Below are 12,625 nucleotides of genomic sequence, written 5' to 3'. Positions count from 1 at the left end.
TCAGACATGACTGAGCGACTTCACTTCTCCTACTCAGTAGGCTGTCCTTTCCTTTTGATGACTTCCATCACTGTGTGGAAGATTTTTGGTTTGATGTAGTCCCATTTGCTTATTTTTGCTTTTATTTCTCTTGCCTTTGGAATCAGATCCACAAAAAAAGATGGGTATCAATGAGGCTACTGCCTACATTTTCTTCTAGAAATTTTATGATTTCAGGTCTTACATTCAAGTCTTTACTGCATTTTGAGTTAACTTTTCTTTATGATGTAAGATAATGGTGTCGTTTCATTCTTTTGCATATGGCTATCCAGTTTTCCCAACGTCATTTATTGAAGAGACTTTTCCTCCATTGTATGTTCTTTGCTCCTTTGTTGTATATGTGTGGGTATGGCTTTCCCGGTGGCTTAGATGGTAAAAAATCTGCCTACAATGCAGGAGACCTGGGTTCGATCCCTGGGTTAGGAAGATCCTCTGGAAGAGGGCATGGTAACCCGCTCTAGTATTCTTGCCTGGGGAATGCCCATGGACAGAGGATCCTGGGGGGCTGCAGTCCATGGGGTTGCAAAAAGTCAGACACAGGTGAGCGACTAAGCACATGCATATGTGTAGGTATATCTCTGGGTTCTCAGTTTTGTTCTGTTGACCTGTGTATCTGTTTTTATGCCAGTACCATGCTGTCTTGATTAATATATCTTTAGTATAGTTTGAAATCAGTGAGCATGAAACCTCTAGTTTTGTTCTTCCTATTTTCAGCTATTCAGCATCTTTTGTGGTTTCATACCAATTTTAGAATTATTTGTTCTATTAATAGCTCTGTGAAATATGCGATTGGAATTTTGATAGGGAATACACTGAATCTGTAAACCACTTTGGGTAGTATGAGCATTTTAACAATATTAATTCTTCCAACCCATGAATATGGAATATTTCCATTTATTTGTGACTTCTTCAGTTTCTTTCATCAATGTCTTATAGTTTCAGTGTACAGGTCTTTCACCTCCTTGGTTAAATTTATTCCTAGGTATTTTATTCTTTTGGATGCAATTGTAAATGGAATTGTTTTCTTAGTCTTGTTGATAGTTTGTTATTAGTATATAGAAACATCACAGATTTCTGTATGCTGATTTTGTATCATACAACATTATTGAATTCATTTATTAGTTTGAACAGAGTTTTGGTGTAGTCTTTAGGGTTTTCAATATATATTATCACATCATCTGCAACTAGTGACAGTTTTATTTCCTCCTTTCCAATTTGAATGCCCTCTCATTCTTTTTCTTGACTAATTTCAGTGGCTAGCACTTCTAATACTATGTTGAATAAAAGTGGTAAGAGTGGGCATGCTTGTCTTATTCCTGATCTTAGAGGGAAAGAGCTCAGTTTTTCACTGTTGAGTATGATGCTAGCTATGGGTTTATCATATATGGACTTTATTATGTTGAGGTATGTTCCCTCTAGACCCACTGTTGAGGGAGTCTCTTATAAATGGATGTCAAATTTTGTCAAAAGTGTTTTAAGCATCTAAATTTCTTTGTACTTCTGAAGGAGTTTGAAAATACAACTAAAGGAATACAGCATATTCCAGGAACACATGTATTATATCTATTTAAGATGATTGTATTATTTTCATCCTTCATTTTATTAATGTGATAAATCACGCTGATTTGTGGATAATGAACCATCATTGTATCCCTGAAATAAATCCAACTTGACTGTGTTGTGTCATACTTTTAATGTATTATTGTATTCAATTTGGTAATACTTTGTTGAGGATTTTTGCATGTTCATCAAAGATATTGGCATGTGATTTTCTTTTCTGTGGTGTGGGAAATTTTATCCTGATACCAACATTCCTTACAAGGTAAGGTTGTGCCTTCTGTGCCAGCCTGTTCAGCACCATCCAAACAATGTGATTTATGGTGAACATCTGCTTCCCTGTCTTTCCTTTCCAGGACTCTGGAATTATGACCACCCTCCAACACACAACTAGCCCCAGTAAAAATCCTAAGTTCTGAGTCTCAAACAGGCTTCCCTAAAGAGAAATATTGCACATAATGTGGCTCAGTTTTCACTGCTGGAGAGAGGATGTGCTCTGCGTGCCCATTAACAGGAGGGAGGGTGCTCACGAAGCATGCACGTAGATTGCCAAGGACTCCACTTAATGTCTTTCCTCCTTATTAATCCAGCTGAGCATCCTTACTGTGTCACTGTAATGAATCTTAGCCATGACTATGACTATATGGGACCCTCAAAACCCTATCCATTACTCTCTGCTTTGAGGTACAACTACACTCAAAGTACCTATAAGAAAACAGCAGCTCCAAATCCTTCAGAAGAGAATACATATCACCCTTGGTCTCACACTCTAATGTTTGACACCCACTATAGTTATGCCCTTGTAACTTACCTTAGGATCTTTGGGGCTGAATCCAGATATATAGTCATTTATCAAATTGAAAACAAATCCTCTATCCATTAGGGTCAGACAGCGCTATAGAAACCAAATCAAAATGAACAGTTAGTTACCTAATTCTAAGTCTGTCAAGTTTTTAAAATTCAACACATTTAAAATTTTTTCCACATTAAGGGGATGATATTCTCACTTTTACAGATAACAGAAAAACTTTCAAAGATTTACACGACCTTAAAGAGATAAAGAGCAAATGACTTATCATTTGACTCAACTGTGTTGTTTTCAAAATAAGATGTATATATATAACATCTTATTTTGAAAATAAGATATATATTTTCTTATATATATGATAAATATTTGAAATATATATATATACACACATTCAAATACATATATGCACATATTTACATATATATATGCAATCTATTTAGCTATGGACTTCCCTGGTGGCTCAGACAGTAAAGCATCTGTCTACAATGCGGGAGACCTGGGTTCAATCCCTGGGTCAGGAAGATCCGCTGGAGAAGGAAATGGCAATCCACTCCAGTACTTTTGCCTGGAAAATCCCATGGACAGAGGAGCCTGGTAGGCTACAGTCCATGGGGCCGCAAAGAGTTGGACATGACTGAGCGACGTTCCTGTTCCTATTTAGCTATACTGCCTCATTTTGGTTCATTTTCAAAGCTCAAAGTGAACTATAGGGTGGTCAGTCAGCTATTGAAAGGGGGGCTTGCCTATGTGAACATTTCAGGCCAAAAGGGAAGTTTTTCTTTGGGTTCTGTGAAGTCTTGGCCTACAAAAAATTCTTCTTGTGTGATAGCCATATTAGTTATTCATATTTTCCTGCTGTCACTCTCCTAGTTAAGGCTTTCATTACCTTGCAACTGTACAACTGCAGTTATCCTCCTAACCTGTCTTCCTGCCACTAATCTTTCCATCTAACTGCTTCCAGATTAATCTGTAAGTCCTAGCCCTAATCATGTCAACTGTCTTCCCAAAAGTTTTCAATAGTTCCCTGTTGCCTCTAATATAATTTCAAACTCCTCAGCTTGGCATTCAAGGTAAACCACAATCTTGTCCCAAACTTCTTTTTCCCATTTTATCTATTTATTACCCCCTCAAGATGCACTGTGCATTCCCACTTCCGAGTCACTGCTCATACCAGGTCTAGCTAGCAATTCTATCACTACTTCTACAGAATCCTGCCCATTCTTCAATGATTAAATCCATCTTCGATGAAGCCCATGTTTATTAATCTACAGGGTCCTTGAAACACTTTATAGTAGCTTGTATTTTACTTATTATTTTGCTGTTCTCACCTAAAGAGGATAATATGTTGTTTATGTTCCCCATGGTACCCAGAACATTCCTGGGAAATAGAAGGAACTCAATATTTGATTAACCAGCTATTTGCATCTTGTCACCTCTCCTTTCAACGTTCCCTGCCTCATCAACTCTCACCTGGATTAATGAGGTGGGCTTATATTTACCACTCATCCAAGATCATTTTGATGATCTACTGGGTTTGAGACATTCTAGAGAAATACAAAGGCAAATAAATAACCCACGGTCTTTAGTCTTGTCCAATGGTAAAGACAAATAAATAATGAAAACACTGCACAATAAAAAGTTACAGAAGTATGGAAAGGATGGGTAAGCAACAGCAGAGGTGATCAGCCCTTTGTGAGAAGGTTAGGGAAGAGCTGAGCCTAAAAGATGAATGGACTCTGCCAGGCAGACAAGGGGGAAGGACTAGTCTTCAAACTGGTTGTCTTGACTCTGGCTTTTTCCTCACTTCTTTCAAAGGCTTTGGAAGATAGCTCCATGGTATTCAGCTCAAAATCTAGATTCCTTAGCCTGACATTCATGGCCTTTCATCGTTTGGCATCAGATGGCCTTTCCACCTCTGTCTCCAGACAACCTAAACTCTACACAATGACTTTCCTGCTCATCCCAAAACGATTCTTGAACATGCATATCTCATCTCTGCTCATGAATCCTCTACCTACAACACTCTCATCCCTGTTTTGGGGAACTCTTCTTCTAGTCTCTGTTCATACGACCTGGTCATAATCCCTCCCTTTCTTGTTCTCCTATTGGTTTTTGTTGTTTATATTTTCAGTATAATAGTCATCACACTTTATCATGTATATGTATTGGAATATAATTACAAAGACAGCCTCTCTCATCTTTGGACGCTCACATAGGAGACAGACAAATGTTTGTTGACTTGTGATGAGGTCAATACTGCTATTAAATCAACTATGTTCTACTCCCTAACATAGCAAATTTCAAGTTTTAACTCCATAAAAGAAACTGAGATCTTATATTTCAGATAGTCTCACCTTTACTTTAAAAAGATATGAGGTTGGTTTTTAATATACAAAAGGGCTCATGTAATAGTGTTAAAACTTTATTTTAGTTCTGGCAGAGAGGTCTTACATTAGAAAATCACACTCTGGAGATCTGAAACCTAGTGTGAATGTTTAATAAAAAAAAGGGTATGTTAGATTTTAAAATTGCTTGGCTAGATTATTGACTGCGAGGTTCTTAAAATAAGGCTGAGACATGATGAAGGGCTCTGAGAAGATGGGGAGTGGAAAGAAGTAAGAACTAAGTGCATTACAAATCTAGGTTCCTTCTCTGCAATAAGTCAAATATTGCTATTACCCACTTTCTAGAACAACTGTATTCCAGCATTGCTCCTTACATACAGAGAATGACAAAACAGAGCAGTGAGAAATGTTCTATCTTTGTAAGTGTAACAGTTTGTGGTATGTCTAAAAATAATCTTACTGACCTAAATTAGCAATTTTCATTTACATGTATTAGCAACAAGTAGACGGTGCTTATATTAGCAACATGTAGAATGTGCTTTTAGTTCAAGAGTTACAAATTCAAAGGCCAACAGTGTCAGAGAAACGACTTAAATGTATAGAGTGTCAGGGGTTCTATTAAGGAGTGGTACAGACCATGGTAACCTAGAAGGTAAATGCCCCACCTAAAGGTCATAGCAAACACCCTCTTCCAACAACACAAGAGAAGACTCTACACATGGACATCACCAGATGGTTAACACTGAAATCAGATTGATTATATCCCTCTCAGCCAAAGATGGAGAAGCTCTATACAGTCAGCAAAAACAAGACTGGGAGTGGACTGTGGCTCAGATCACGAACTCCTTATTGCCAAATTCAGACTTAAATTAAAGAAAGTGGGGAAAACCACTAGACCATTCAGGCATGACCTAAATCAAACCCCTTATGATTGTACAGTGGAAGTGAGAAATAGATTTAAAGGACTAGATTTTATAGACAGAATGCCTGATGAACTATGGACGGAAGTTTGTGACACTGTACAGGAGACAGGAATCAAGACCATCCCCAAGAAAAAGAAATGCAAAAAAGCAAAATGGCTGTCTGAGGAGGGCTTACAAATAGCTGTGAAAAGAAGAGAAGCAAAAAGCAAAGGAGAAAAGGAAAGATATACTTATTTGAATGCAGAGTTCCAAAGAATAGCAAGGAGAGATAAGAAAGCATTCCTCAGCGATCAATGCAAAGAAATAGAGGAAAACAATAGAATGGGAAAGACTAGAGATCTCTTCAAGAAAATTAGAGGTACCAAGGGAACATTTCATGCAAAGATGGGCTCAATCAAGGACAGAAATGGTATGGACCTAGCAGAAGCAAAGAGGTGGCAAGAATACACAGAAGAACTGTACAAAAAAGATCTTCACGACCCAGATAATCATGATGGTGTGATCACTCACCTAGAGACAGACATCCTGGAATGTGAAGTCGAGTGGGCCTTAGAAAGCATCACTATGAACTAAGCTAGTGGAGGTGATGGAATTCCAGTTGAGCTATTTCAAATCCTGAAAGATGATGCTATGAAAGTGCTGCACACAATATGCCAGCAAATTTGGAAAACTCAGCAGTGGCCACAGGGCTGGAAAAGCTGTTTTCATTCCAATCCCAAAGAAAGGCAATGTCAAAGAATGCTCAAACTACCACACAATTGCACTCATCTCACATGCTAGTAAAGTAATGCTCAAAATTCTCCAAGCCAGGCTTCAGCAATACAGGAACCGTGAACTGCCTGATGTTCAAGGTGGTTTTAGAAAAGGCAGAGGAATCAGAGATCAAATTGCCAACATCCGCTGGATCATCAAAAAAGCAAGAGAGTTCCAGAAAAACATCTATTTCTGCTTTATTGACTATGCCAAAGCCTTTGACTGTGTGGATCACAATAAACTGTGGAAAATTCTGAAAGAGATGGGAATCCCAGACCACCTGACCTGCCTCTTGAGAAACCTGTATACAGGTCAGGAAGCAACAGCTAGAACTGGACATGGAACAACAGACTGGTTCCAAATAGAAAAAGGAGTACATCAAGGCTGTATATTGTCACTCTGCTTATTTAACTTATATGCAGAGTACATCATGAGAAACACTGAGCTGGACGAAGCACAAGCTGGAATCAAGACTGTTGGGAGAAATATCAATAACCTCAGATATGCAGATGACACCACCCTTATGGCAGAAAGCAAAGAAGAACTAAAGAGCCTCTTGGTGAAAGTGAAAGAGGAGAGTGAAAAAGTTGGCTTAAAGCTCAACATTCAGAAAACTAAGATCATGGCATCCAGTCTCATCACTTCATGGCAAATAGATGGGGAAACAGTGGAAACAGTGGCTGACTTTATTTTTCTGGGCTCCAAAATCCCTGCAGATGGTGCTTGCAGCCATGAAATTAAAAGACGCTTACTCCTTGGAAGGAAAGTTATGACCAACCTAGATAGCATATTAAAAAGCAGAGACATTACTTTGCCAACAAAGGTCCGTCTAGTCAAGGCTATGGTTTTTCCTGTAGTCATGTATGGATGTGAGAGTTGGACTATAAAGAAAGCTGAGTGCCAAAGAACTGATGCTTTTGAACTGTGGTGTTGGAGAAGACTCTTGAGAGTCCCTTGGTCTGCAAGAAGATTCAACCAGTCCATCCTAAAGGAGATCAGTCTGGGTGTTGATTGGAGGGACTGATGCTGAAGCTGAAACTCCAATACTTTGGCCATCTCATGCAAAGAGCTGACTCATTGGAAAAGACCCTGATGCTGGGAAAGACTGGGGGCAGGAGGAGAAGGAGACGACAGAGGATGAGGTAGTTGGATGGCATCACTGACACAATGGACATGGGTTTGGGTAAACTCCAGGAGTTGGTGATGGACAGGGAGGCCTGGCGTGCTGCGGTTCATGGGGTCGCAAAGAGTCAGACACGACTGAGTGACTGAACTGAACTGAAAGGCATTCAAATGAATATATTTGAAAAACAGCATGCAAAAGCAGCAAGATGTTCCTCCTGGCTAAGGCTCCTGTGTGGGACCTCTGATTTAATCAATTAGCCATTGGTGGTGGGGAATCAAACATGGCTATTTAACTGAACTGATGATTAATTCAATCAGTAGTTCCTCCAGCAGCCCAGCTGAGTCTCTAGAAAGTGGGTAATTGCTTTCCTTTAGCTTTAAAGACCATACTGGTGAAGAATAATTCCTTACCGTGTTCTGGATGCCTTTAACTCACCTTCAAGAAGCTAGCCAAACTATAATTGACATTTCTGGACTCATCCGGAATCTCTGCATAGCGAATAGTCACATGGGGAATTATTGCAAGAAGCAGTGAATGTAAGACATGATGATATGCCTCAGAAAACCTCTGGCCTCTTGGAAGCTTCAATTAAATCGGCAAAGAAAAAAAAAAAGAGTTGTGAAAGGTCCAAATCAGTGTTTTATTTTCAAACACATACTGTATATAAATGTGTTTTTAACTGGAGTATACTTTTTCTCCCAAATTAAAAAAGGCATGGCTAGTTAAATATATACTTTAGATCATTACAGCACCTATCTGGACCTGTAATACTATAACTGACTGAAATCATGAACAAGAGTAGGTCATTCTGATCCAACTTTGGAATTCTGCTCCTGAGATACGGACACATCCGTTTTTCATTCCATCTTTTTCCTGACACACAAAGTATACATGTATCCATGCATCTTAATTTCAGTAAACCTGTTTTGTGGAAATATTGATCAAAATGTAAATATGAAGTGATTTTTTTGACTTCACAAGGTCTTAGCTTTCAATGCCTATAGCTAAAATTTCTTTGTACTTCTGAAGGAGTTTGAAAATACAACTAAAGGTATATGTACAGCATATTCCAGGAACACACGCATTACATAAAAAGAGATTTTGGTTTTTGTCTTTTTTACATAAAATGTTTTTAATTTTATACATGCCTTCAATCTTTCTAAGAGAATAGTTCTTTCTGATTTGGTATGTGTTCTCCTTCCTCATGAATATTTTGGACAATTGACATTTTAAAGCCACAAGACAAAGGGAAAGCTTCAAAGATAATGTACTTAATATGGCAAATACCTCACAGGAAGAATCTATGTGGTTAGCCTCTGAAGTTAAAAACATATGAACACCTTTTTTTTTTTTTTTAAAGAAAAACTGAAAAAAGCTACAGACTGAGAGTCCTTAAAATATAAAAGAGGATTTACACATCACAGCTACCCATGAACAAGATTAGCCTTCTTTGTCTATGTTAAATATTATTCTTCAGCCTACTTACCTTAATTTTATTCTCTTCCAGCAAGTATGTGGCCATAGACTTTGCAATAATTTCAAAGAAAAACCATGAGTACTAAAATAAATAAATAAATACAAATCAATCTTTAATTGTTACCCAAATCCCTGAAGCTTATAAAAGGCTGACAAATCACTATGGATTTTATCTCTGAACTTTAATAACGTTTTAAAGTGATCGCTACTGACTATCCAAGTCCCATAGCATATCTTCAAATTGTGCTGGCAAAAAGGTAATAGTATGCCTCAGGGCTGGCTGGTGATGCACAAAGGATATTTGGTGGAGAGGGGTATTTTATCACTGACACTGTTTTGATTTGCTTACATGTGGTGATAAGAACAAACCAACTTTTAGTTTACTTTATTACTGCTTTTAAACTCTCTATGGACAATTAATCATATTATAGCCTGCACCCAGTGAGGGACCCAACCCTGCCCTTCGTACAACACTGGGGCAGCCTAAGTAGCAGAGGTGTTTGTGTAAGTAGAATTTGAAGGGTACAGGGAAGTCTCAAGCAGATACCTGGTGGCTCAAATGGTAAAGAATCTGCCTGCAATGCAGGAGACTCAGGTTTGATCCCTGGGTTGGGAAGATCCCCTGGGGAAGGAAATCGCAACCCACTGCAGTTTTCTGGCCTGGAGAATCCCATGGACAGAGCAGCCTGGAGGGCTACAGTCCATGGGGTTGCAAAGAGTTGGACATGACTGAGTGACTAACACCATTACTAATAGGAATAGTAAAAATTATGACAATAAGAGCCACCATTTGAGTGAGTGCCTACTATGTGCCAGAAACAACATGTTAGATGCTTTACTTGTATTTCAGAAATGAGAAAGTGGATGCTCAGAACTGCTAACTAACAGGCCCCAGGTCACAGAACTATTGTGTGATGAATACAGCATTCTCGCCCAGATCTATACCCTCCAAAATTCTATTATGCATTTGACTGAGAGCAAGGGGTAGGTGGGAAGGGCAAAGGGAATGAAGGATTTCTATGGAGAACTTGGGGGGAAAGGATGCATACATAGGCAAAGTGCTGGGCAAAGAGGGAGTCACTTGAGGAAATGATGACAGACTAGACCTGGAATGGGAGGGCCTCAAGCAAGCATGTCTCTGTGTCCTTACCTTGAGCAATTTATTAATTGCTAAAAAGTCTGCAGACTGTTTCAGTATCGCTATCATTGTAGTCGCAAGAGTTTCATGTATCAGCTGGGCCTGAGGAGCACTGGGTTTTTCAGGTCGGAAGCTATACTACAATCAAAGAGAATGAACCATAAGACCAAATTCTCTCATAAGACAAAATGCTGAGAAAGACAGCTTACTCCACAAACCTTAATGAAGGATCTTAAATAATTATCCAAGCCTTCTTCATGGCACTTTGATACGATATGTAAGAGAACCCTGAAACAACATTAACAAAAGTCAGCACGTCAGACCACAAAGAAACACTATAGTTTGATTGTTAGATAAAACCAGCATATCTAACGCTTAAAAATACCTAACACTGTCTAAATAATGAAAGTATTAAATGGCATCTTAGTTTGGATCCAACAAAGATTTCAGCATGTAACATGTTCAGGGCTTTGTAAAATACATTTCTTGGTTCCAAAGGAGGATGTTTTATTTTGGCAACCAAGATATTTCTTTTCATCTCCTTTCTAAATCGCATTTGAAGTATGTTCACAGCTACCATATAGTAAAAAGCCTTTAGTAAGGTAAATATTGAAATCCCCTCTAGTAAAAATCAAAGGAAAAGAATAGGAAAAAGTGTTAAACATGTCAACAGATGGGGGGAAGGGAAGGGCAAGACAGAGCAGGTATAATGAGGTGAACTAAAATTGGAAGCAAATCTAAGATTCATAGAAAGTTTTAAAGTTATGAAGCCAGCAGTGGTTCTGCAAGTTTAGCATGCATCAGAAACACCTGGAGGGCAGAGCGCTCACCCCTCTCCCCGAGTTTCTGATTTTTTAGGTCTGGGGTGAAGTTCCATGATTAGCATTTTTAATAAGCTTCCAGGTGTATTGCTGCTGCTGGTCTGGGAATCACGTTTTTTGAGAACCACTGGACTAGAATAATGCTTCTGAAATTAGCAACCAGACTACCCCCAAGAGCAGAGAAGACCAAAGAGTATGTGGGTGTGTGGAGCCTGAACCCTGAGGCTCCAGAGACGCTGTGGCAACAGCAGAAGCAGCAAAGCCAGAAACACCCAGCAGTGAGCTTATAATTTTCTTAAACCTGTTTTATTTTCAAAAATTAAGTGCATTTTGCATCCTACTCTACAATATATCCTTGTTTGTTTTCCTATAAAAAGAACACTCTTATTCTTGTGAGTAAAAACTAATGGCCTAGGGCCACTCTGTCCAATGTGAGAGCTGCTAGTCACAAGTGGTGATGTAAACAAATTAACTACTATGAAAAATTCCCATCCTCAGTTACACCAGCCACATTTCAAGAGTTCAGCAGCTAAATATGACTAATGGCTACCATATTGGGCAGTACAGGTATAGAACATTTCCATAACTGAAGAAAGTTCTGTTGGACAATACTGGTCAAGGGCGTGATTCTCAAACTCCATTGCATTAGGGCATCGTTGTGGAAACTTTAGAAGAAAAAACAACCAATGCTGAGTTCCGCTCTCAGAGATTCAGGTTTAACTGGTATGATGTATGATCTGGGAACAGAGATTTTAAAAAGTTTCCCAGGTTGCTCTAACATGCAGCAGTTTTAGAGCCGCTGGTTGAGGAAAACACAGTAAACTTATCCTATGGTTTCTGGTACCATCTATCCCTGGGGATGTGAGTCCCTCAGTCCGAGAAGAAAGAAACTAGAGAAAAGTTATATTAGGCTTCTGCCTTTGGGGTTCTCATTTGGAAGATAAATGAAGAAATGCAAAAGGAAACAAAAGTTGATTCTTCATATTGTAACACCGAAACTCACATGGTGCAGTTGAAAGGAACGTCATCTTCATGGGTCATGTTTGTGAGAACTTGGAAGAGTTGCATAAGAATTACAGGTAGAAACTGTATCATGACTTGGATCTCCATGGCATGCAAACACTAAAATAAGTCATTATTAGTTGTGAAAATCAAAGTATGATATAACTTGCAAAGGTGAAACAACCAAAAATTAAGTAATGATAAATACATTCACTAGAATATAAGCTCACTTCAAACACATGCTTCCAGGGATAGGGGACTTTGTCAATTACTTTATACACATCTCTATTTTGGCACTCAGATTTTGTTAGTTCCTTTAATATTAAATACTCTATTAAAGATAACAAGTATAACTGGGATCAACAGGTTTTAGAATAAAGGTGACCGATTCTTGCCAAACCAACAACTGGGCTGGGGAGCAGGCATGTTTGGAGGTACTGGAGACTGGCCTACCAGACCCCAGCATTTGTATGTTTTACAGGGGAAAGTGGGCCATCACTTTGCAGTGAGAACGGGATTCAATAAAGTGTATTTCTATGTATGGTTGGCTTTACACTGGCTCCATCCACAAACTGAGGCAGTTCTGCATTCTAACATCCTCACAGTACATTTCTTCAAAGTGCTAACACCCTGCCTC

At 38.8% G+C, this 12,625-nt stretch overlaps 1 protein-coding gene across 1 annotated transcript in view; it reads right to left on the bottom strand.

Annotated features, from left to right (window-relative positions):
* Window positions 1-12,625, bottom strand: part of DOCK11 (dedicator of cytokinesis 11) — a 207,495-nt gene that overhangs the window by 77,705 nt on the left and 117,165 nt on the right. The window contains exons 24-29 of the mRNA XM_052663006.1: window positions 11,990-12,108; window positions 10,384-10,453; window positions 10,178-10,303; window positions 9,038-9,109; window positions 7,987-8,133; window positions 2,408-2,491 (exon numbers count right to left, since the gene is read on the bottom strand). Of these exons, the coding sequence (XP_052518966.1) occupies window positions 2,408-2,491; window positions 7,987-8,133; window positions 9,038-9,109; window positions 10,178-10,303; window positions 10,384-10,453; window positions 11,990-12,108 (618 nt within the window). The remainder of the gene's footprint in view (window positions 1-2,407; window positions 2,492-7,986; window positions 8,134-9,037; window positions 9,110-10,177; window positions 10,304-10,383; window positions 10,454-11,989; window positions 12,109-12,625) is intronic.

This window comes from Budorcas taxicolor, chromosome X, assembly GCF_023091745.1.
Source record: "Budorcas taxicolor isolate Tak-1 chromosome X, Takin1.1, whole genome shotgun sequence".
Lineage (NCBI taxonomy): Eukaryota > Metazoa > Chordata > Mammalia > Artiodactyla > Bovidae > Budorcas > Budorcas taxicolor.
This window is presented reverse-complemented; position numbering and strand designations above follow the sequence as displayed.